General features: G+C 38.6%; 2 protein-coding genes across 5 annotated transcripts; both read right to left on the reverse strand.

Annotated features, from left to right (window-relative positions):
* Positions 1-6,245: 6,245 nt before the first annotated feature.
* cpeb1b (cytoplasmic polyadenylation element binding protein 1b) lies at positions 6,246-18,880 on the reverse strand. Of its 2 annotated transcripts, none has more exons than XM_055208655.2 (12): positions 18,723-18,880; positions 17,695-17,863; positions 16,755-16,946; positions 16,008-16,219; positions 13,311-13,563; positions 13,107-13,220; positions 12,787-12,891; positions 11,980-12,116; positions 7,961-8,159; positions 7,764-7,858; positions 7,595-7,675; positions 6,246-7,505 (listed from the first exon to the last, which is right to left on the reverse strand). In XM_055208655.2, exons 1-12 carry the CDS (start codon positions 18,735-18,737, stop codon positions 7,395-7,397), a joined length of 1,683 nt encoding a protein of 560 aa, XP_055064630.2. In that variant the 5' UTR covers positions 18,738-18,880; the 3' UTR covers positions 6,246-7,394. The 2 variants fall into 2 exon arrangements, with proteins under 2 accessions (XP_055064630.2, XP_055064622.2); XM_055208647.2 differs by having other exon boundaries at positions 16,755-16,949.
* A 1,745-nt stretch (positions 18,881-20,625) lies between these two features.
* On the reverse strand, positions 20,626-26,278 carry rbpms2b (RNA binding protein, mRNA processing factor 2b). 3 transcript variants are annotated; one of them, XM_055208669.2, is made up of 8 exons: positions 25,854-26,278; positions 24,570-24,647; positions 24,225-24,263; positions 23,977-24,039; positions 23,324-23,474; positions 22,788-22,975; positions 21,679-21,748; positions 20,626-21,576 (listed from the first exon to the last, which is right to left on the reverse strand). In XM_055208669.2, the coding sequence occupies exons 1-7, from the start codon at positions 25,905-25,907 to the stop codon at positions 21,683-21,685; spliced, it is 639 nt and encodes a 212-aa protein (XP_055064644.1). In that variant the 5' UTR covers positions 25,908-26,278; the 3' UTR covers positions 20,626-21,576; positions 21,679-21,682. The 3 variants fall into 3 exon arrangements, with proteins under 3 accessions (XP_055064644.1, XP_055064640.1, XP_055064655.1); XM_055208665.2 differs by having other exon boundaries at positions 21,676-21,748; positions 25,854-26,277; XM_055208680.2 differs by having other exon boundaries at positions 21,676-21,748; positions 22,788-22,939; positions 25,854-26,274.
* Between the last annotated feature and the right edge of the window lie 398 nt (positions 26,279-26,676).

Here is a 26,676-nt window from a genome sequence, read left to right on the forward strand (position 1 = left end):
CTTATTTTCCTCACTGTATGTACAAATGTAAACACGCAAGTGCAAGATGGCATATTCCAGTAAATCCACACAAGGGAAACATCTACTACAAAACGTGCATCAGTTTTGTATACAGTATATTTATTGTTTGAAACAACTCTGTAATCAGATTCACACCTGTGCCTTTTAAGACTATCAGTGAGAAGTCAAGCAGTGAAAAGATAAAAACTGCTGCACCTGTGCTGTGAGACAGCTTGATTCACCAGCTGTTCACTGGGACCCTGGAAGGCAAAGAAAGCAGGGTCTTTAGTTTAGGACATAAAATGTAGTATGGATATGAACCTGTAAAATACGTTGAAGTTCAAGAACGTAAAATAATTCAATGCAAAGAAAAGTAAGAAAGGAATAGCACAAGCGTATACCTTACAAAGGTGTGCACAACTGCAAAACAAATACTCGATTTCAAATTATTTACTGTGTTCTTCGCAATGTCAGTTGCCAGGAGAGCTTGAACTAAATGTCTACAAAACTAAAAGTAGTCATAACATTTTTTAAATTAATAGGAATATTGGCAGTATCATTTTCTTATGACAGTAGACTGGTATAATTACATGTAAAATGTAGATCTCTAATTTCTGTATTTATTTTAGTTTAAGTTTTCGCCAACTATCTAAGCATTGTATTTTGTTGTCCAGATTTGCATGGTTTTACTCCTTGAAGCCCCTCCCCATTTCCCACGACAGTTTAGCAACCCACTGTTTCTCAGACACAGCTGAACTCTGACCCCATAACCCTCTCTTTCCTGCAAGTGCTTTAGTTTACAAACACAGGGGGATGGAGTGGGTGGAGGGAGACACTTCCACAACTCAGCTTTATTTCCGTTTCTTTCTCTCTCTCTCTTTCACAAGACCAGTTATACTGAGTTTAACAAAAAACACTACAAACAATTAAACTATGGCCATGCAATGCAAACCATGTCTAGCTTACAGGACGTATAAAACTCTGTTATAATACAAATTAATCCTTTAATAAATAGCCTAATCTTACAAATTTCCGTGGGATAGTCACAGAATTTTTTGCTAATTTTTCCATGGCATTCTCACGGATCTCCGCATTTTTCCGTGGCCCTGCTACGGACTGTCTTTTTCCGTGGCATTCTCACGGATTGGTTACTCAACTGTTTTGCCCTATTCTCTTACCATTTTCACTTAGGTTTAGGGTTAGATTTACATGAAATGACATTCCTACCCAAACCCAACTCTAACCCCAACACCAGGCGACAATTGTTTAAAGTTTAAAAAATATAAAAGAATAAATAAAAAAGTATAAACCAATAGTTAAAGTAACATACTAATGCAAAGACCAAATCTAACCCTAAACCGAAGCAAAAATGGTTTGAAAATAGGAAAAAGCAGTTGAGTAACCAATCCGTGAGAATGCCACGGAAAAAGACAGTCCGTAGCAGGGACATGGAAAAATGCGGAGATCCGTGAGAATGCCACGGAAAAATTAGCAAAAAATTCTGTGACTATCCCACGGAACTTTGTGAGATAAAAAACATACATCTAGACACTTTTCTCCAAAAACTACAAGGCTTAGTTAAAGTCAGGGCTAGGCCTTAGTTAAATTAAGATGCTTAAGGCAAGCATATTTTATAAACATGCCTTAGAAAGATGTTACTGGTGTGTATCTTGGGAAAAATTAAAGGCACTGGCTTGTTTTAAAAATTTGTCAATGCAAGTTGTTTTCTGTTGAGACAGCTCCAGCATGTGTCTTAACCTCATTCACACAGCACTTTGGTCCCAGAAAATACCCATAAAATTGGCAAACAGGCTTCTTTGTGAACGCAAACACATCCTGTATATAGGGATGTGATGATAAATGCTGATATACACTAATAATACCTGTCCGATAACTATTCTGAATTGCACAGCCGATATTATGCACAGCTATTTCATGAATTACGGCTTTTGATCAGTAACACGTCCTTATCGATCTGAAATCACTGTTAGTTTGAGTCGTTTATAACATGCATTTGAAAAAGCAACACTTGTTAAACATAATCATTATACATATTCTTTATTATCATGAAAATACCTGAAAAGGTTTGAAGAACAGAAATATAAGCCATTTTCTGGATCTGCGTATGTAATGGTTTTTCTTCTATGGCCCATATTGGGTTTCTGCTCGAGAGCGCCCTCTGGCTTTCGGATGTACCGGCATTTCACCGTAATTCATTGAGAAGCATAGCAAGCATCATCAGCTGATTTATCGGTGCACCCCTACCGGTAAATGTTCTGGGATCACTCCCAGAAAGAGTACCTAGTAACCGTAGTGAGGACACGCGTGTCATCGCAACAATGAAGTTATGGTTAAGCTCTTTAAAATGAGGGATTTACATGCAGATTAACATTTATGACGAGAAATGTCTGCAAAGAGATCATTACAGTCAGCACCGAAGTTAAGATCATTCAGCCGTATAAAAAAATAGTGCTTCACACACTCATAGCTTATAATAAACAAAAATGCCTGCACGTCATCGCAACAAGATATATTGTTCAGCTCTTTAAAACTAGGGTTTTAAATAAACATTAACAATTATCATGAGAAATGTCTGCAAACTGGAATGATATCCGAATATCCACTCTGAAGCTGATTATTCACCAGCATACTAGAACCAACCCAGTCTCACCCCCGACACTTGACCATTCGTCAATATGTGACGCGGAGGGTATACCTTTCGCGTCATTTTTTGACGAACTGGGGACTTCAATACTATTACGTCCGTTGCATTCTCTTCTCCTATTTTCTTACCATTTTCGCGTCGGTTTAGGGTTAGATTTACATAATGACATCCCTACCCAAACCTAACTCTAACCCCAACGCCAGGTGACAACTGTTTCTAACCCCAACGCCAGGTGACAACTGTTTAATTTCGCGTACACTGTTTAATTTCGCGTACACTGTTTAATTTTGCGTAATCTAACCCTAAACCGACGCGAAAATGGTAAGAAAATAGGAGAAGAGAATGCAACGGACGTAATAGTATTGAAGTCCCCAGTTCGTCAAAAAATGACGCGAAAGGTATACCCTCCGCGTCACATATTGACGAATGGTCAAGTGTCGTCAAATATTGACGACATGGGGTGAGACTGTGTTAACTAGAACAGTGCGTCACACGCTCATTTATAGTCTTATCATTAACAAAAATGCACGCAAGTGGTTTCTGAAGAGAGAAATAATGGATAAGCAGCAAACTTCAGACGCGGTGAAGAAAAAAACTGCACATACAGATTCTGGAAAATTAATAGCAGTGTGAATAAACCAAAAATCTAACAATCCCGAACAAATCCTGGATGCTTTGGTCTAGGACAAACCTTAAGAAGGATTCAGGCGGTTGAGATACTTACCTTTGAACCTAAAGATAAAGCGGTAGTGCTTCAACCTTTTGAACTAGCCAATAAAAAAATTACTTAAAGGGGTCATATGACATTGCTAAAAAGAACATTATTTTGTGTATTTGCAATTATGTGTAATGCAATGTGTTTATGCAGTTTAAGGTTCAAAAACACATTATTTACCACATACCATACATTATTGTTGCTCCTTTATGCACCGCCACTGAAATTTGTTGATTTTTAAAAAAGTATATTGTTCAGAATACCGTGGTGTGCTCTGATTGGCCAGCTATCCAGTGCATTGTTCAATTCAATTCAATTTTATTTATATAGCGCTTTTCACAATTGTTAATTGTTGCAAAGCAGCTTTACATGAGTAAAGAACACAGAAAATCAATAGATAATATAAGAAGTAGAATATAGCGGCTAAGGTTAAACCGTACAAGCAAGCGAATTAATAATGTAACATATACAGTGAAGTGCTAGTTAAGCCAAAGTTGGCTGACTCTCCCTGGAACGAAAAAGCCCCTAGGATAAAACCCGGTGGGAAAAAACTCCTAGAAGGACAAAAACCCTTGGGAGAAATTAATATATTCATATATGTAGAAACGGTAGGGATAGGAAGCGGGTAAGTGGATTAAACTGGTTCAGCCAGTGGTCGTTGGTCCGCATCGGCTAGGCATCACGTTGAAGGACAGCCAGTAGATCAGTGGTGCGATGACCTTCACAGCAACAGGAACTGGGTCTGTTTGTCTCATTGTCCTCGGGGTCGAGGACGAGACAGGGAGACAAAAACAGAGTTTTATTAGCGTAGGGGCCGTATCCATGTAATGCAAGTGTCATACATTATTGTGATTGGCTGAATACCTCAAGCAAGTGACGTAAATGTTACGCCCCTTATCATATTTGGAATATCAGCCCCAAAAGCACAGTGTCTCCACCACATGGCAGCAGCGGCAAAAATACTACAGCGAGAATAAAATTATGCCCTCTTTCTTTGCGTATACATTGGCAGTGTTATGTAAATTTTCCCCCACAGATATGTGGGGGCGATTTTGCTTGTTCAACTTCATGCGGCGCCGCAAGAACCGGAAAAAAATTCTGCGAGAGCGATTTAAAAACAGACTGCTCTCGCGGTACTTTGACATCATCCGGCTGTCGATTCTTGCGGCGCCGCATGATGTCGAACAAGCCTAGCATATCTCTGGGTTTGAGACTTTAATCTTTGCAACTTTACAAATCTTGAATATGTACATATATATCCAAAGACAAAGGAAAACATGAAATTGCATTAATCCTTTAAAAAAGTCATAGTAAACAAACATTGCCATTTCCTTTTCTGTGACAACTATATTTACAAATGTATATGCTGTTTTAGTTGATATGGTGCTTTCTACTTTTAATTTTACTAAACAACTTTAATATAGCTGAATTCCAGCATTAATTAGTCTTAGAAACTTTGGAAAAATATGTTATACATTGCTGGGAGTGCTGCAATTTTATTGGTGGCAGAAATCTGATTTCAGTAGACTTCACTGCAGGTGGAGGTTCTGTGTGGGCTTAATCATGAGTAACAGTCAATCTTTCATAACACCATAACACTTGAAGTTCACACCTATTATGTCAACATCATTTTAATGCAAATAATGCCATTTATAGATAGTGACAGATAGTGAACATCTTGAGGAAAACGTCATTTTAGGCTGCGTTACTATGCAAATTAGCCTGGTCTGATGTCAATCTCACATGAGACACAAACACGAAAGCTTTAAGGTGTGAAAAGGTGGGAGTTTCAGAATGTATTTTTGTATACAGTGGGATGTGGAAATGTATCATCCTTCATGCCTGTGATTCACGAGCGATTCAAAAGACTTTGATGATGGACTGAAAAACACACGAAGTTAAAACACGAATTACACTTAGTCTACTCCAAATTTTTTATTTTACTTGGTGGTTTTATTTGATTGTTCTTATGTTTCATCATACATAAAAGAAGCCAAGCTTATAGAAAAAAAAGGTAATAAATACTAAAATTGAGGTTATTAATTAATGGCATGTGCTTTGGTGGGCAACTCACAGACTCTGTACTGGCTTACATTATGTGCATAGATTTTAAAGGCTTCCATATGTTCAGACATTCCATAAAAAAAAAAACTAAAATCTACCACTCAAAATTGGAAAAAAAAATCAGTAACTATACAGCCAATTATATTAGGATATTAGGACTGCCCTATAAACACAAGCAAGTGGACACCAGGATGTCTCCACAGTTAATAACCAATAATAAGTAATGGCTTGACAAGTGTGATTTTTCCCAGTTCCATATGGCAGTAACTAACTTCCTTGTCCAGTTATCAAATTCCAAAATAAAGGATGCAAAACACCTTTGTACACCACATAGAGCATAAAACATTGAAATTGGTTAAAGTTTGGAAGATTTTTTTGCATTTTAAAACAGCACCTCCTTCTAATGTGTGTGAATATTAAAAAGTGCATGAAAAAAAAAATCTTGACCCCACTAATATGGCGGCACTGTTGACCTTTCCGCATCCAGAGCTTAAAGTCAATCAGCTGTGCTATAGATCCCATGTAACCAATTACTCAGCCTTAAAAAAAAAAACTAATGCAAATCACAGAAACGCACAGTATTACCAAATAACGATCTACTTCACCCACGTACATACAAGATCAAACAGATTACAAATCTTGATGTTAGAGCAAATACATACATTTAGACATGATGCATAGCAGTGCCACCTTGGGGACATGTAGAGTCACTGCATGCACATGATCATCACAACCATAAGTCTACATAAGTGGAGCAGTTCATTTGTATGGCCATTATAACAATAAGACACAAAGCCAGAGTAATGCTTAAACACCTTTATTGTGCCCAGTCAAAAATTGAACTTCACCTTTTAAGCAAACTTGGCAGACAACGAGGTAGAATGACAAAGGAGCTTTGGAAAGGGCTTTGCATGGAATGCACATGGTAAGAAGAGTACAATCTTCGCTCTGAAAGTATTGTTATCCATTCAGACATACAGCCCAGGATGGAATAAAGTGACATTTGCATCAAGTCTGCTAAGGCTCTTGGTACATTCAAAGGGAAGTCTATGGTTTTGAATTCAACAAGCAGCAATTTGGGTTCACACCCATAACACCTGCTGATATACAATACGAGTGATTAAAAACCTACCCCTTCACAAAGTGCAAATTAAAAAGTGCAATAAAACTACGTGCAGTCGATGGCCATTCTCATTTTGGATTAATACAAGTTGATTTGAAATCTGATTGAGAGCAGTAAAAGCAATGCCTAGTGGAGGCACGCACTGAAAAATGGTCTGGATTGGCAATTAGCAGGGTTATGCACAAACCTCGTTCTACCAAACAGAACATTGATAAGGCAAATATACTCCAAAACACGGAGGAGAAAAAAAACACGCAAAATTAAAAAGCCTTCAGGTAGATTGCTATTTAACCGTTTCCATGCCATACCTTAAAACTGTCATGTAAAAATCGGTGAAAACTAAAACGGCAAAAATGTCATGATGATAATAATCTTGCTTTGTAGTTGAGTTTCAAAAAAGTAAAAAACTTCGGCAAAAAGTGCCATGAAAAAGTAGCTAGTGTGGAGAGGGAAAACCAATTTAAAGGCACTGTATGGCTTCTATCTGTTAAACAATGAGACTTTAGAATGATGTTTACCAAAACAAATAGCAACCTATGTTAAAGGAAAAAAGAAAAAACCCTTCAACCATGGCCTGAATCTCAACCGAGTCAAAAACTCTGGGTTTTCCCATCCATGGGCCCCAGCTAACCCATCTCTCTGTGTACAGTGCCAAAGTGAACAAGCCAAACTGAAAAGAAAGTGCAACAGTGAACTTTCTACAGTGTTTCCCCAAGCCCCATCTCCTAAAAGGGCCATTTTGGGGGAGACCAACTCTAGAGCAGTACTCCTGGGGGAGCAGGCGCAATGGACGACCAGGCTGAGGCACAGTGCTGCCATGCGTGGCTTCAGTTGGTGTCCCGCTTCTTCTGGTTTCGCATCAGAGGGCGGTGATTGCTGAGGATGTCCATAGAATGCTGCCTATGCCAGCAGGAGCGACAGTAGTATTTAAAGCAGGTCTAGAAGAATGGGGGAAAAAAAAAAAAAAAGTTATGTATCACTTATTGCACTAGGAGAAAAACAGCCCCCCAAAAATAAAAAAGTGTACCTTGTCTCTGCAGAAGAATGGCCCAGGCTCACGACTGCATGATTGACAGATAGCATCCTCAAGGTACGGGTCAATCTGAACCTAAAAGTCAAAACCAGTTTGTCAATGAAGGGGGTATGCTTTCAAAAAGCCAGCATGTATCAAGCAGTATTTCTATAAAAGCACTTACCTTCTTTGTGAATTTGGGTGTCTTTATCTCAACGAAGGCAGCACTCACAGCTTTCAGGTAACTGCGCTGGTTGTTAAAAGTAACGCGTCCAGAGCCTAAAGAATGCGTAAAACGCATCACAGTAGCATATACAAAAATTGGCCATTTTTAACATAAGGAAAACAGAATGGTGTGGGCACGTTAAAGAAATAGCTCACCAATTGGGTACTTGTGCTTGTCTGTGTCAATGCCTGCATACACAACTCCTCCAAACAGATCATTCATAATGCTGGCCAGGGCCTCAGCATTGAGCATCCCATGCAAAGCCCCTACAAACACAGTGTTCCTAGGGTCCAGCCTCTGAGAGGGGCAACTCACAAAGTTACTGTCTGAAATCACCCAAGGTATCACCTGTGCCTGAGGACCAGAGAAATAAGTCAGTATAACCACAAAATTAAATGTGGCATTATATCTCCATGCATTACAGTGTTTAAAGATGCATCTTAAATACAAAAGATTAATAAACAATGTACAGACGTACATGACAAGGTTTCAGCAGTAACAAATGGCTTTTGGGAAAAATTTAACTTCTAGTAAACTTATGCAAAGAATCAGTAACAGTCATTTGAGTAGTTTATTTCTGATAATAACCAACACAAGCAGAAGCAAATCATAGCTAAAGTATATCAAAACTACACTGAGCTAAAAAGTTAAAGGAATATTCAATTTTCTTAAAAGAAAAATCCAGGTAATTTACTCACCACCATGTCATCCAAAATGCCGACGTCTCTGTTCAGTCGAGAAGTTTTTTGGGAAAATATTGCAGGATTTTTCTCATTTTAATGGACTTTAATAGACACCAACAATTAACACTTAACAGTTTTTTCAACAGAGTTTTTAAAGGACTACAAACAATCCCAAACGAGGCATAAGGGTCTTCTCTAGCAAAACAATTGTCATTTTTGACAAGAAAAACAACAAATATACACTCTCAAAGCAGAACTTCTCATCCAGATCCAGTCGTGATGCGCCAGCATGACCCCACGCAATACGTCATGACGTCAAGAGGTCACAGAAGACGAATGCGAAACTCCGCCCCAGTGTTTACAAGTGTGTTGAAAGAGGACCGTTCCTACGTTGTTGTATGTCAACTGATACTAATTAATGTCTTTGTGTCAGTTTATTGTTTACAATGGTCCGCAAATGTGCGTTTTATATATGTAACACGTGACCTCCCTACGTCACTACGCATTTACGTTAGGTCGCGCTGGACCGGACCTAGACGAAAAGTTGTGGTTTAAAAGAGCATATTTGTTATTTTTGTCAAAAATGACAATCGTTTCGCTAGATAAGACCCTTATGCCTCGTTTGGGATTGTTTATAGTCCTTTGAAACTCCATTGAAAAAACTGTTACGTGTTGAGTTAAGTGTTAATTGTTGGGCTCTAATAAAGTCCATCAAAATGAGAAAAATCCTGCAATGTTTTCCTCAAAAAACATAACTTCTCGACTGAACAAAGACAGACATCAACACCCCGGATGACATGGCGGTGAGCAAACCATCTGGATTCTTCTTTCAAGAAAATGGACTAATCCTTTAAGGTGGAAAATTAATGAATACTAAGGGTGTCACAATTTCGATTTCAAATCTAAATCAATCGAAATTAAGTCCGAACTTCGAATAAAAGGAAATCGTTGATGCGGCGACGTCCCCACGTCACATCGGCTTGCCAAGTGGGGGAAAAAAAGGTGTTGAGTGCTTCCCCTAACTTTGCTAGCTACAGCCAGTCAAAAGAGAGCATGGCAGATGCAGGAGACACCACGTGAGATGCTCTTTACATGGGAAAAAAAAGCCTCCCGCTGAACGCAATCAGAACAGAGCATGCACACGTGTACAGCAGAACGGCATCTGTGCCAGGACCGGTCATCTCTCTGAACTGAGATCCATTTAAGTTCCACAACTTATTTCAGTTGTTTAAGAGTTATGAAAACAGCATTTAATCATGACTTATTGGGGTATAGTCTCACAATCTTGTCTGACGGTAATAAAAGTGCATTTTTAAGGTGCAAAGTACTGACATGTGTTTATCTGGCAGGTAGTTTTATCAGGTATGTGCGTGTACCATATTTTTTCACTGGCAGCACAACTATGAGGCTGTTTACACTTGGTATTAAGATGTGTTTTCATCGATCGGATCACAAGTGGACGAGAGAGACACACATTACGTTTACACCTGGTATTTAAATCCGTCTCTTTTGTCCACTTTCGACCACTTCTGTGCTGAATGCTATGAGGGGGTGGTCTGTGAGACGGTGGGCGAGTCTCTCTGCTGTCATTCAAACCAGAGCGGGAGTAATTATGAGTTTATATGGACGCTAAACTAATATTATGTCGGAGTGCACTGCTTGTTTAGCAAGTAAACATGCTGCACAGTGTTTTGTACATGAGTATGTAAGAGCTTTCTTTGAATTGTCAGCGCAATTGATGAAAAAGGATCGCACAACTTTCACACGCTTTCAAAACGAAACTACGGAGATCAGCCGCTTAGTTTTATAAATGAAAGGCTAAAAATAGCGCTGTTCACCGAATGTTCACGCCAGAAGTCAAAAAAGACGTAAAACTTGTGTTTAATACCTCAGATTAGATAAATTGGCGGAGAGAAGGCGGTAGCGTGTGGCTGTTAGAACGAATTCAACCACATTTGCGTTCCGAAACTCCAAAGCGATCCGATCGAAAGTGGAATCGACCACCTCGGGATGTGGTTGAAAGTGGTCGAAAGTGGACGAGCTCAAAACGTTTTGAACACCGTTTACACCTGGCATTAACGTCGTCCACTTGTGATCCGATCGACGAGGACACATGTTGATGCCAGGTGTAAACAGCCTCTATCATGGCAGGGCATTTTCCGGGTTCAAGGTCAGATGACATATTTAATAAAAGTTTAGTCCAAAAATGGCATAGCATTTTTTGTGCTTTCAAAAAGCAAAATTGAGAATCGAACCATGGGTTTAAAATAAAAGTGTAATCGAGGATTTGGAGAATCATGAAACCCCCTAATGTATACATTACAAGATCTCCAAACCTCTTCACATAGCAGTGATCCATTATCGTCATCTCTCCTTGTTTTTAGGAAACCAAAATGTGTTTTTCAGTAAGGTTTTTGTTCCAAAGTTTATTTTATCCATTTACTAGACCATTAACTCTTTCCCTGCCATTGACGAGTTTCTCTTAATTGATGAGTACAACGCTTCCAAGCCAAATTACGAGTTTTTTCCAGCGAATCGGAATTCCACTTATCCACCACATGGCAACTTAAACCCAGAAGCAACTCCTTAGGACAAACCATAACAGTTTTGATAATTGCTCAGAATCTGATCGCCATCAAAAGTACTTCACAAAAACCCAACCATCTCAGCATCTTGCTCAATTTGGTATTTTTGAGAGGTGATGATCAAATGTAGGGTCTGTTCACTCCTTTCATTTGATATATTGTGCATTTACATATTTAAAGAACATTTTCTGGAGGGCATTAAACTCAAAAAATGCTGGCAGGTAAAGAGTTAAAGAAAAATTAAAGTTCCATCCACATGTGTAACCGCGACAACGTGTGTGCGCCTAAAAAATGCGTTTAATTTTGCCTTAAAGCAACACTATGCAGTTTTTTACCTTTAAATAATGTCTCTAAAAGTATTACAGTGATAGAACAACTTTTAACTGGACAAATTGTACCGTTGCTGCAACCTGAGCAGCCTCCTAGCTGCTACAAGCACACTCTGAAAGTGGTGGTGGAGGGTAGGAAACACAGCCCCGCCCCTCCCCCTGCCTACAGAAGGGTGTCTGATACCAGGCACTGTTACGCTTTTCAACCACATGGGGGAGCTGTAAGTCATTTTTACATGAAAACTACATTATTGTTTTAAGTGATGTAGGTTTGGATAGTAACAGGTCTAACCTAAGAGGACTAAACAACCAACAACTTTCGACCTATAAATCACAATCGGCCAGATTTTACTTAGATCAGGGGTCTCCAACCCTGCTCGTGGTGAGCTACTATCATGCATATTTCAGCTTAAGCTTTTAATCAAGGTGTTCAGGGTTGCTTGATAAATACAGATGTGTTGGAGATTTGTTGGAACTGAAGTCTGCAGGACGGTAGCTTACCATGAGCAGGGTTGGAGACACCTGATTTGGAGTATCAACCTCCAAATGTACCCATGATGTAAAGGGGAAAACTTACATCTTTGCAGCGCATTCTTCTGCTGGACATTTTAAAGTAATACTCGCTGTAACCCTCTGGATGGAGCAGGTCCTCAGTGCAGTCCTGCAGCAGGGCACGTACAGACTTCTCCGACTCAAACACCAAATACACATAACCTGAAAAAAGGGTGAACCAACACATGCTTACTGAACATGTAATTAAAACTTTTTTAGACTAGTTACCTTACAAACAAAACAGTGATGCCCTCTAGTGTTCTACTTTTTAAATACAACAACTTGCATTTGGCATGATAAACATGTGGTTTATTTGCATTTTAAACCACAGGCATGTTGAATGCTTTATTCTGATTAGTTGAGAAGTTCCATGGGTGTTCATTATTTTTCTGTAAAACGCACACCTATACTGTCAAATGTAACCAAAGACATGTTTGTAGTAACCGTGGTATGTGAGGAATAATTGCCTTCAGTCCTTTGAATTCTTTGAAAATAATTCACACCTGCATTGTAACTGCACTTCACGTCATGCATTAACACCTCAGGTGTGCATTATTTGCAAAATCAACGGCAAATCAATTATTCCTTGGGTATTAAATAAAGACCACCCTTAACATTTAAAGCAATTAACAAAGTCAAAAAGCATGTCAGACTGAAGTAGTTTCCAAGGTGTAAAAACAATTTAGTTTTTCCTTAATTCCCAGAACAAATATCACCAGATGTATGCCTTACTGAATCCACCGAGAAGTTCAGTGCCCTTCACCACACCTCAGGAGCAGACCATCTTGCCAGTGCTGTAAAGAAAATAAGTATCCTACCATTTCAGCATTACCTTTAGGCATATTACCTTTCGGAGGGCAGCGAGGGTGCTTGCCATCCTTACCTGGCCACTCCACACTCAGAGGGCCATAGCATTTAAAAGTGTTTATCAAGCCAGCTGTGGACACAGAAAAGCCATTAATTTACACAAATAACCAATAGGCAAAGTAACTACAGTTGAAACAATATTTTGAATGTGTTAAATTTTATATTATGCACTGCATAAGTTAGACGACAAAGCATAAGCCAAATAATATTTATATGAACACATTTAATAAAAAAGCCTCACATCATAGTATGGCACTTTCCATTTCAAACTACGAACACTTCTACCTTCAGTAATGTCCCAAGGAACTCCACCTAAAAAGACCTTGCAGGAGTAGATGGGGGTTTGGTAGTGTCTGGGGGGCAGCTGTCCACTCCATGTGAAGGTAGCTTCATTAATAGCTGCAAAATAAACATTAACAGGTTAAAGACTGAGGACAGGTAAATGGGTGGAGAAGGGATTCATGCACTACGGTATGTAACAGGTCCTACATGCAGCCTGTCTGTGAAGCCAAGCCTCCCTTTCAATGCTGAAAGGGCTTTCAGGGGTCTTCATTAGGTCCCAGTTGGGCCAGATGGAGGCGCCAGGCCAGCGGTGGGACAGACCACCAGTTGGAGTGGCACTGGGTGGTGGTGTGAGAGAAGAACTGCTGTGGTCCAAACGAGAGCCCAAAGCCAGTTTGAGGGGATCCCTTTGCATACTGGACAGAAGGAAGGGTACAGACGGCGAGATCCTCAGAGAGGACTGCAAAGAGAAAAACAATTTTAAAACTTACAATATGCGTTTTAAACCTTTATCCTCCAATTGTTTTTGTCTTAAAGGTCACGTTCTTCCTGATCCCATTTTTTAAACCCTAATTAGTGTGTAATGTTGCAATAATAGCATCAAAGGGAAACTTCACCCATTTGCATTAAGCTTTGTATCGTTAGAACCCCAGTCATGTTTTTGAATGGTCGTGCATCATTCCCTTAGTTTCTCCTGAGACGGGAGAAATACTGATTTCAGTGAGGCACTTCCTTCTTTCAATGATGTAAAAATCATCATTTTGCATCACTGAAAGAAGGAAATCCTGTATCTCTGTTGAGTGTGAAAGACTACAGACACTCATTCCTCATTTTCCAAGGTGGGGGCTATGGGTGGGACCCACTCACGCTACAGACCTATTACAGATCAGTGGGTGGGACTTACGAAAATATACGAACACAGATGGAAAAAAAATGATCAGCCGCCATCTTCATGCTAAGCTAAACAGAAGTTGTGGAGCGAGCCAGACTTCATGTTACAATAACAGTGGAAGTTTTAAAGAAGTTTCCAACCGTCAGGTAGTGGTCGTGTAGTTCGAGTGAAAACGACAAAAACTTGCTTTACGGCAGACCTACAATCCAATCAGAGCCAGCTATGCTGCAGTATTTACGACAGTGGTAATGAACAATTACGCTTCTAACCTGTAGGGGGAGCAAAGAGCAATAAGTCTTTAGTGTTGCTGTAAGGGATAATCACCCAAAAATGAAAATTGTCATTTACAAAGGCCCTACTGACTTCCATAGTAGGAAAATGGATACTATGGAAGTCAATGGGGCCTCTGATAGGTTTGGTTACAAACATTAAAAAAAAAATGTTTCTTTGTTACAAACCAGTAAAAATGTCTGTTTTGATGAACACATTAAGTAAATAAAAATTTTCATTTTGGGGTGAACTATTCCTTTAAGTCCAGACATTTAAGGAATATTCCACTTCCTTAAATAGATGGTTTTATCAGACGTACGTGATACACGTCTGGATCCGAACCTTACTTCCGGTTTCTTTTTTTAATGGTCTGACTAGTTGCTAAACTGATCTCTTGAAAAGTGATAGACTAAAAATCGTCCAGCCGATATTTGCAAGTTTTATGTGTCTTGGCATCGGCCGATATATGGCTGCCATGTTCGCCGATTTTTTCCGTCATTATTTACAGACAGACTGCTGGAAGCTGCAAGCGATTGCAGGTCATGTGACTAAAACAACCAACCTTTCCATGACAACATCGAAAGATGGTTCCATAACACCCTCACCCCCTGTTTTTACCATTTGTTAAATATAGTTTTAAGTTCAATAAATGTTACTTTTTTTAAATTGAGACTTGTAACATTTGGCATCATCGTGTCATTATGATGTAAATTGAGTAAGCAAAAGCAGTATCGGCTCCAAATATCGGCAGCCTGTATCGGTCATCGGCTAGGGCTGATGAAACAAAAATCGGTATCGGCACTGAAAAATCCATATCGGTCGATCCCTACTCTTGAACAAATGCCTCGTCGAAAATAAATGTTTTGGTTTCCTAGGTAATCTATGTGTTGTTTTTTGCTTGTTATATAAATAAACTACGTTTAAAGAACTTTGTTGTTATTTATTCTTAGCGGAGTTTACCGGAAGTTACGTGCGGACCGCGACAGCCACTTGTTTATGTTGTTACTGCTGAAACGGTCTATACAGATAATTTAGCCCAGTCACCCAAAATGTTGATTCTTTCAGTCAAAAAAAAATTTAGTAAAAAAATCCAGGATTTTTCTCAATTTAATCGATTTTATTGGACCTCCGTTTACAGTTTAAAACTGCAAAATTTTAGAACATTTGACATAAATTTTCTTTGGGGGGCCATGAAGGATTGCACCGTACACAGGGGGGCCACACACGGAAAATGTTTGAGAACCACTGTTCTAAACGATCTCAAACGAGGCAGAAGCGTCTTTGCTTCTAGCAAAACGATTGTCATTTTAGGCAAGAAAAAGGCACTTTTAAATCACAACTTCCCGTCCTGCACCAGCCGTGTGACATGTCAGCGCGACCTTGATGCGTAATCACATCCAAAAGTCAGAAGTCACAAATGTGAAATGCACATTTGCCAACAAACTGACAAGACATTAATAAGTATCATGCCACATAATGTCGGAACGGTCTGCTTTCTCCACATTTGTAAATACTGGAGCGGAAGTCTTGCATATGTCATGCATGACCTCTCGATGTGCTTATGCATTACGCAAGGTCCTGCTGGCGCGTCACGCGCCTGGTGCAAGACAATAACTTGGTTTAAAAAATATATAATTTTCAGAAAGAAAAAGGGAAATAGTTTTGTTAGATAAGACCCTTATGCCTCGATTGGGATAGTTTAGAGCACTTTAAATTGCACTGTCTGTTTGATAAGCACTTACCAGCAGGTCTGAGAGGTGATCCGAACCAGAACTAAAGCCGCTGGTCTCTGAATCTACAGGGCTTATGGAGTGAGAGTCCAGGAAAGACTGAGAATTTAAGCGTGCCATTCCTGGAAACTTCTCTAGAAAGTCTGTGGCACCAATTGAGGACTCGGAGAAGCTTGGTAGCTTGTTTGAGCGCTGGCTGGGAGTGCTCCCCAAAACACTTTGCACTAAAGAACATTAGGAGAAAAATTGAGAACATAACATGCATAACAAAGCAAACTAATAAAATCTGAACGTTGTAGCAGTAAAGTGCTCCAATATGTATAAAAAAGGCTCTAAAGGCTTCATAAACGTTAACAAATAATTTACCCCCAGAACAAATTGGAGCACAGCATAAAAAATAAAAACATTTGAAACAACAACTACTGCTCACTTCCTGTAGTTGTACTAATGAAAATTTGTACATGAGGCAGGCTGAGAATGTGACAACAGTCAATAAAAAGCTCTGACTCAAAACTCCAGGCTCAACGAGAAAACATTTAATTAAACTGTGCCCTGGTCAGGACACTCCTATACTTGTGACTATCGATAATGGCAGCCTGCATGCAGTTCTGGCAAGGAGAAAAATGTCTAGTAAATTCCATTACAGATCACTCCCCAATCTGCCGTGCAAGACTAAAAAAACACAATTTATTTCATCCATAAAGCAAGTTTGGAGGATAACAAGCTTCCAAATCACACACAGAGTCATATTTTACTCACATGAGGCCGTGGTGGTCTGTAAAGAAGTTTCTGTATCATGGCTGCTCCATGGTCTCTCCCAGTCAGACAGGCTGAGGGACTGTAGGCCCAGACCCCAGTTATTGATATCAGGCAGACCCCTGGACGACTCCTGTCCACCACTAGGGAAAAGCATCCTGCTCCGGACCGCAGACAGGTCCGAGTCCGGACGATCTGCTAACAGCGTCCGCAAATAAAACAAACGCTGTTTGGTGACTCGGCATCAGCAGCAGGGAAAAAAGGCATGCAGATTCAAGAAAGCACTGACTGCCTAGAATCACGGATTAATCACGGTCTCTGCCTGGCTAGCTGCTCGCCCCGCAGACAACCCACCCTGCATGTGACCCAGGCGCTTCTGCCCTCACAGCCCCTTGTTAATGACATCAGCTGCTGGCCTGCACTGATGCCACACCACCGAGCATTCCTGGCAAATTCTCCAGCAAAATAACAGCACCCCCACCTCCGGCTCAGACTACTGCTCGAGGTGGCAAGGAGCGCAAGTTTGCTAGCTACAGGCTAAGTGTGATACTGGATCACAGAACTGAAGAACGAGCAATCTGTGCTGCCTGTGCTGAGCTGGATCGCATCCAACTGCTTGCTCCAGCCCTGATTCAGCATCCGAAGTCTCACCCGCATGACATTGCATGACCGGCGCGGTTAGGATTCCCTGCACGTGTATGTGATGCATGAACGCAGGGCCAAAGCAGAGGTTATAAACAGCACTGCAGCAGACAGATGAACACAGAGCGGGTGCTGTGCATACATTGTAACAAGAGATTTTAAGTCTGTATAATGCAACCGGTAAAGGAGAATAATTGCCATTTTAATAACCAGGAAGATAGGCATTTATCATTTTAAGAGGTACCAATATACTCGTGCGCACTTTACCACAAGGCTCACAAACTAATGTGTGCTGATTTACCATTAAAAGGATCTCGCTTGCACTTGGCAGTAGGCGTTGTGCACACCCCGCTGAGGTCCAATGAATTGCCCAGCATTGTGTTCATCCTGCAGAACGCGTCTGCATTGCTGCATGTAGACAGGGCTGGGATGTCTGAATCTAGGCAGTTAAGAAGTCTGGGATTTTCTCTCTGGAAAAAAACAAAATGTACAGGAAAACAGACATGCGTCACCCTAGTCATTCTTCCCCAGCCCTGCCATTTTTAATTGTCAGTTAGGAATACATTAAGCAACAAGACCATTGTGTTTAAAATTCACTCATACATTATAGTATTTAACTCAGATGAACAAATCAAGCTACTAGCATTTACTACAGTAAAGTAAAATTGTAACTTATCTTACAAAATAACATGGGGTTTGTAGCAAGTGTGTAGCAAGCAATCATGGGTTTAAAACGACAAAAATAATAGTTGAACTGGTTACTAGTAAACCACAGTAAACTTTAGTTTTATTTGTAGTAAAAACTGGATATTGCACCAACTACTACAAATTGATAATGTACACTACAGTAGGCGTAAAGTGACAAACTGTTGTACACACTGGAGTACAAAGTGAAGCTGCAAGTAAACAGAGCTATAGAAAATTCACTAGTTTACTACAGTAAATATTATAGCACAGTATTTAAACGGGGGTAAAAGGAAGATAACAAACTTATCTTACTGTTGCGCGTACTACTTTGTTCAATTTAGCAACGCATCATTTTGCATAAAGCAAACAAGCTGCGATAACTTGGGTTGAATTTCAAGCATGCAATATTAATGAAGAAACCTGTTAACGGTTTAAACAATAAATACCAACATGTCATGACCAGTATTTTTGACCATTTTCACCACTAAAGAAAAGGTCAATAATACCACTCAACCTAACACGATTTAAATAATTTAAATAATTAAATAAACGCACAAACCAAACAAACACAGGCCCAATGGTCACGTGAAACTACAAAAATCAAAACCGAAGTGTCACACTTTCTTCTCTTCAATTACTCACCAAAGAAAACGCCATGGTAAGACTGTCAAACTAAATTATCAAAAACAACAACCAGTTCAGTTCCTTTAGTCTACTTAAACCTTTCGACGGAAATTTTGTCTTAATTTGTGACACCTGTGTTAGGTTCACGCACCTATGCGCTGAGACTGGCGTCTTTAATAACCAATCACAGGTCACGGGTCAACGTTAATTCATGAGGGGCGGGAACATCACGCGGACGTAATCTTTATTAATGCACCGAGCTCCCATGCAACTCTTGTTTATGTAGGTACTAATATTAAATCACGTGGCATCATTTAATATCGTAAAAGTATTTCGAAAAACACGATTATAAACTATATACAATTGACCAGTGTGATAAAATATCAAATATAAAATAGCACATACACATCAATAAATATTATATTTAGGCTAGATGTATTTAATATTAAATGTTATTGGCTAATTTTTCCAGATTTATCTTTGTGCTGTTCTTGCTGATATTTAATTTAGCCTGGTTCAGTAAAGGCCCATTTGAATTAACCTTATAGTCGGAAATTTGGCTCTGGTACATTTAACGTTTGTTATTGACTGAAATTGTTTTATTTAGAATAAGGAAAATAACATAATAGTTGTAATTTTGTTACCTTTTCTATATCTGCACACTGGTTCGAGATGTGTCACGTGACTCGTATTTATATAAATCAATCAGGACCATGGATAGCAGCATTCAAATTGGGGCTTTCACAAGACATTAAGAAATCCCGGTTAATTCTTCAATTATACAATGATGGGCCAGAGCAAATTTACCATAGTGGTAGAGAGAGAATCCTTCCTGTGATCTGGCTGGACATCTCATAAACCAAATTAAAAACTACTGAATAATTCCCTCTAGAGGGCAGCACTGCTCTTAAGTTTTACGTTTGACTTCTATTTGCAACTAAGCATAAATTTGGAAGTCAAAGAAATGAATTTTGACTTGGCTTTCTTTTTAAGAGACATACAAATTGTATCCATTTATTCAAATTTGTGACATTTAATATTGTTCTTTAATTGTAATCTTATTTTATGCCCTGCCTCCTTTGTTTCTTTTTACCTTTTCTTAGGATTTCTAGTTCAGCATGTGACTTCGTTGAATTTCATCTTATTTTTATAGGATGGGTTTTAATGTGTGGTATCTTAACCCTTTAACTGGCGCAGCCCTTTTTGAGTGGGGGGGTTGGTGAAAAGGTGATATACACCTTTAAATTAGTATAACTCTGGCCTTTTTTGGGTCTAGAAGCCTAATTTTGGTTTTAATTTTGGCAATTTGGTTTTAAAAGACGACACTTCAACGTTTTGGTTTTTTAGGAAAGTGTCTGGAGGTGAAAATATTAATTTTTTTAAAGCAGTTTACATTTATTTGTAATAAATAAAAATGCAATATAGTATTATTTTTAATACATAAAATTGTCAAAAAACTGAGGTTTGTGCTGGTTTGCTGTGAGGTTTGCTGCATACTTGTGTCACAAATTAATAAATTACAGTTACTGCATTATTATTACTGCTAAAAGGTTTTGAAATATGAAAACTACATTCTTAGACCTTTCCAACAATATATAGTTTGTCGTAATAGATTAACATTAACATAGAAAATATTGAAATAAATGTAGGTGTCCCGATCACGGTACAGCGCCAATTAACTTAAGTAAATTGAACCACATTTTCCCTTTGTTATTTGTAAGACTGATTATTTCTCATGAAACTAAGCATTTGATAATGGTGTAATAACAAAATTATAAATCCAGAAAACGTATATAAAACAACAAATCTGGATGTCTATGGAGGTAAACTATACTTAAGAGATGTAAACTCACTGTGTAACAGAAAAAAGTGTGTAGCATTTTAGACAGCTTCTATAGTATAGACACACATGAAAACACAATTTGTAATGCATTCCCATTTTAATACTACATCATACAATAGTATTTTTACACCAAACACTTTTTTTACAAATACATTTCTATTGTCTGAATTAACCATTACTACAGTATACCCACATTAAAATCATGCAGCATTGTATCATATCTTTATATTCAGAGCATTAACTAGAAACAGCAATTTAATAGCAGCCAAATCCGCTGGCCATATATTGTTTGTTTTGTGCCACACTGACACAGTCAAACCAAAGAAAATTACAACTTAACCTCTGAAAATGCTATAAAGGACATTGATACAAAATCAGAAACAAGACATAATACAAAGAAAGAGTTACCAATAACTTATACAAATTACTTATTTAATTGCACAAACTCTTCTCACCCCACATACACGCTCGATTTAGAGATGTCGTCATATTTTGCAAAATTGTCAGACCCTCTGTGATGTGTAACAATGGAAATTAGCCCGGACATTACACTACCCATCAAAACACGAGCTTGTCACTCTTTTGCACATAGCAAGTAAATTTAAAGACCAAGCTTCAAAAAAACAAACAAGACAACATGAATAATTTTACATCAGTGGAGAAAGGACACGTACAACAATGATGCACAGAGCTACACTTCATGCCAAAAACTAACATGCACTGTCTGTGTCAGTTGATTGTCTCATATCCCTTAGACGTACAGTAATAAATGAATAATTGTTATCTTAATGAATTATTATCTTAATAAATTCAATACAAAAACTAAGGAATTGATCCATTAAGAACTACCAAGGTCCATTGTACCATCTAAATGCCTCCATATTAATGTGTACAGCTGGAAATATAAATCAATTTCACCTTTTCTTTATATGACAAATTCCAAAGGAGTAAATACATCCAAATGAACTGGACTGATTTTAAGCGGAATCGGGAAGACGTCATTTCAAGAGGGAAATGGTTATTGCACTCCTGGAAGGAAAGAAAAACAAAAGTTAAAACATTTTTGTAGATTACAAACATTTAAGCAGTACAATGCAATGATGGGGAGCAGGAGACTCAAAGCCTTACTACGCATTTAACAGAACTGCCGTGATTTCCATCCAGGCTGGGATGAATCTGATGTGGAGGGATACCAGCGCATCTATAAAAAAAAAGGAACCACAAATATTTTGATGTGTGCCTCAACAGGAAAATCAAAACACTTTTTTAAAAGCAAACCGTAAAAACATTACAATTATTTTTATCTATCAGTTGCATGGCAAAATATTTCCATAATTTGCCCATTATATTCACCTGACAATCTATCATCAGTTTGTAATCTAAAGACCAGACTATAAAACTTCCTTTCAGAAAGGCATGTGACAGAGCCAACGAGATCTTCACAATTCACTGGCACGAGCGACCTAAGCAGTCACAGCTGACAGTTTCTTTCTATGAATACTTCACATACCAGTAAGTCAATTGTGCCAAGCCAATTAGTCAATAATCACTCTTTGCTTTACTTGACAATTAGACAACTCATCTGGGACAGAAAAACACGACCGAGTAAAGAAATGGCTTACATGCCACAAAATTCTCAACTTTCTAACATTGCGTTTCACAGGGTCACGAAAACAAACTTTTGATTGTAGTTTTCAAAGTGTAAATTTTTTTATATCAATGCCTTGCGGTTATGTAGTTTACACTGAGACAACAAGTCTGTAATAACGTTGATGTCATGCACATGTTAATTCAGTCTATAGGCATACGCCATTATAACCAAAACAATAAAGACTGTGTTTGTGCTGCTCAAGATACAGAGTTTAATAACAATTCCAAATTACATTTTTTTGCAGTTTTTCTACTAGTAATAAACCTAACTTAGTGTTCAACTAAAAACAGCTCGATGCTTTTGCCACCTTGAATGTTTGTACTTATTGGTCTGTAGAAGAATGCGAACGTGCGCAGGTGTATAGTGTTTCTTTAAAAAGTAACATTGCCATCTATTAATCATCTTTGTGGATGCGTGTAACACATAACTTCATAAGTGTTGTCATGAATGTGAAATTTTCAGTTTGTAGTGTAAACTTAGCCTTTGGGTTACATTAGGAGGTTGCAAACTTTGTCAAAAGCATTTTTTTTAGTTTAAAATAAATTTAATGCTAAAGCCTATAAAACACACGAGAGAAATCTGGTCTCACCTGAGCGTGAAGTGCAGCAGCGGCCGCAGCGGCTGCAGCCGGGTATGTAAAAGCAGTGTGGGGCAGGCCAGGGCTGAGCTCTGGTGTGTAGAGGGTATAAGGAGACCAGGCCTCTGGAGATGCCGGAATCAGCGCTGCCCCTGTCAAGTCATCTGAGGAGGCATAGTAAACCATCACCTCAGGGCCACCTCAACATATCAAACAAGCCTGAAATCAACACATGCTTGACAATAAATGGTTTCTAGAACTTCAGAAGCATTTACACTCTGAGACTTAAATGTAAACAGGGAGGCAGGAATTTTGGCACCTTTGTGGTCTCTGATCATTTCTGTGACTTTTCTTGGAACACAAGAGACGTTAAAGTGTTGAAGTGCAACTGTTAAATTTAATACAACAGAAATGGCTTTTTGCTAATGACACATGCATGTGGAGGTGAATTAGTTTTTTTCGTGTGTTAGCCTAAGCTCTACTGTAGATGCACAGCTACAGTGTGTCTGTCTGTCTCTGTGTGACTACCGTGTGGGCCGTAAACTTACATGGGTCCCGTGCTATGAAGTGAGCTCCTAGAGCTGGGTGGATATTTGTGGGATTTGGAGTGCCCATCAGCTTACTCTTTGCCATCTTCGTGTTGGCTTTAGCAAACTCTAACCGGAGGGTCTGCGGGTTTTCAGGGTCAAATCGAACCCCCTGGAGACAAAAGTGGGAGGATACAGCAACAGGGATGGGTTGTGCCTACCTGTCAGACCCTGGTAAACTGTGCAGTGCGTCTTAAGCTGGTGCACACATGCAGGTGAACGTTTCTACTAGTCACTGAACAGCAAAGCTAGTGGTTACTTAGATGTATTAGACGACACACAATAAAGACATGAGAAAAACACTATTGATAGTCTACTTCAGAAGGGGCTCTTTTAAACATGATGCTCAAAAATAAGATACCTTAGAATAAATATTCAACATTGAGCTGTGCTGGAACACACACACTGATATACTAAAGTCACCAGAGGCTCAAAATCTTAAATCAATGAAGCCAATCAAAAATTACAACTTTTAAATGATAAACTAAAAGAAACAGGCTGTACATACTGCTAATATGAATATTGCACATATAAATCGCATCAAATTCAGCTGAGCATAACCCAACAGATTTTCAATAATTCAAGCCATTGCTTACAGATGGCTGGGTTCTTACGTTTAATGCATTTTTTGCTGCTTCGGCACCAGAACGACAATCAAAGGTAACAAACCCAACAGGCTGGGGGAAAAAAGAGGAAAAAAATTAATGGCCAAAAAAAATGCAAACACATAAGCATTAAACGCAGAAATGATTTAACTTATGCTTGCTTTAATTTGGAATTACAATTATTTATTGTCAGTGTATATATGGTTTTATAAATAAACTGTACATCAAGCAAGCCGTGATATCCAACGATGTCTCACCTGCTTTGATGTTAACTTGATCAGTGAACCCTCGTAACCCTAAAAAAGAAATCCAATTACCAGTCACATGCTTGAAAAAGAAGAAATCTTGCTGCACTCCCTTAAAGCACCACCCTATGTGATATGTGATCCGAGATGGATTTCTGCAGTTAAAACATCCTCAATACAACGAAATTGAATTATTAATTTTGTGTTTCACTAGAAAGACATAACAGTTAAACTGCAACTACATCTTTGCCAAGCACAGTACTAATTTAAATCAAATAGAGCCTAAGAATAATAGAGTAATAGGTTAAGTCAATAGAAACAAAATTCATATTTTATAACTTTGTTAATCTGTTTTACCTTATATGGTCGAAATAGTAGGTAAAGCTCCCTTGGTTTGATATCTGTTGGAAGACCACTGACAAACAGAGTTCGTACCTAAGAAAGGAAGGACATACATTTCATTAGAGTTGTAGAAACGCCAACGACCACTGGGAACAATGTCAGCATGAATAACACATTACAGAAATAATTTACACACAAACACCTGACCCATACTTATTTATTGCTACTATTCGTTAATGAAAGAACAAAGAATCTTGTTGGGGTACCACAAACTCGCTCAAATGATTTTAAGTTATTTTGAAATTTCACAAAAATTACCTTTTCTTTGCTAACCAAAAATTAGCAAATATTCAACATGAACACAATTAATAAATGTCTATAAAAATAAATGTGTACACTTGGGAGGTTTAAAGCCACTGGAACAGCGATGGACACCACACAGCATAACTGCACTTCCTTCCTCTAAACCACAGCAACAACTCCAACAGCGCAATACGGTTTCTTATCCTTCAAACACAGATCCACAGACCCTCAACTTACAGCTTAAAAAAACGCATTACATGACAAGACAAGACATTAAAAAACCCACCCACGCATTTCAGGCTAAGTTTTTAACATCAAGAAAGTGAACGTTATAGACCTGATAAATTACAACCATGAGTATATTAACCATTGTATGCAGAAGCAAAGTTGTCTTTTTTTTAAGTTTTTTCATTTCACGTAGAGAGCAGAAAAATAATTAAAATGGGCTTATACCGAGCATAGACATTTGCTTTAAAAATGTTAAATAGCAACATAAATGATGTTTTTACAGTATACAAAATATTTTTTTTTTTTTAAATCAAATTTTTACTGCTTTAGTTTCCGTTCTTGGAATTAAGTAGTATTTTCTCCAATACAAATACTAATAATACAAAATAAATAATTCACTTAGGCCGAAAATTTTTAAACACAAACTACGCTTCCTTGGAAGAAGAAATTCATAAAATGGTGCAGAAAACCTATAGGCTACTACTTTACAAATCGCAAAGCGACGCAATTTAACTCCCTACACCACAATGCATTGAGCCAATTCTAAACAATATTAAATACCACGATTTTAAAAAGATAGAAAATTAAAATAAAGTTTTCCTAAAAGAGTAGCCTACTTTCTTCTTTATCCCGAGTAGAAAAGTAGCCTAACACTAGAAAACAGACGCTCCTTCCCAAACATTTCTAAAGTTTGAAGCGAAGTTTATCGACATCGAAATTCAAACCTTTCTTCACAACACCTATCTAGCATTCCTTTTAAACTCTTACCTCCTCTTCAATAGAGACATTGTTGTTTGGCTCGGAGTCAGATTTGATACTCATCTTGTGGCTAAACTTGAGACACCCTGCAGGACCGGCAGAAGTTTGGTTTTCGTGTCGAAGTGCGTCCGAAAGTGCGACAGGATCCGGATGGACTCGTGCGAGAACAGCAAAGTCGTGTCAAAAGTGTCAGGTGAACTGAAGACGCGAAGGTGACTCGGTGAGGAGACGTGAAGCGTGTGCTAGTGGAGGGGAGAGCGCAATGACGGTGCCACCGCTACTCACATTGACCTCGTTTTAAACATTAAATTTGGAAGAAAGTAGACAATGTGGGTGAAACCTGTTCCATAGTTGACCTGCTCGCTAATTAGGTCATCAAGTGAGATGGGGAAGGGTGAGAGTGGCGTGCACGGCCAGGAAAGGTTGCAGCTGGTAGATAAGCCAACCCCCCTATTAGTGAATCATCGCCTTCATGGGAAAGTACGGACCAATTGGAACCGGTCCTTGTATTATTGGACAAGGAGACATCAACTGTATTGTCAGGACGGATTGACAGTAAATAAATAAATTATAGAAATTGCTTATTAATTTGTTTACCCAAGTCATGTTAGAACTTTGTAAAGTTTACTTTGTGGCAGCACTTGTGAAAGGGTATTGATGGATACATCCTTTATTTGTTTGGTGAAAAAGTGAGCTATTCTAAAAATAACCCTGACATTTAAGTGCATAATTAAGGGAACATCTGTTTAAGTAGAAAGCGTGTCTCTTTCAAACACTGCAAGACTATATAGATACAGTAATAGAAAGATAAATTAGGATTTAGAAGTGAAGT

This window comes from Misgurnus anguillicaudatus, chromosome 21 (genome assembly GCF_027580225.2).
Source record: "Misgurnus anguillicaudatus chromosome 21, ASM2758022v2, whole genome shotgun sequence".
In the NCBI taxonomy this organism is placed as follows: Eukaryota; Metazoa; Chordata; class Actinopteri; order Cypriniformes; family Cobitidae; genus Misgurnus; species Misgurnus anguillicaudatus.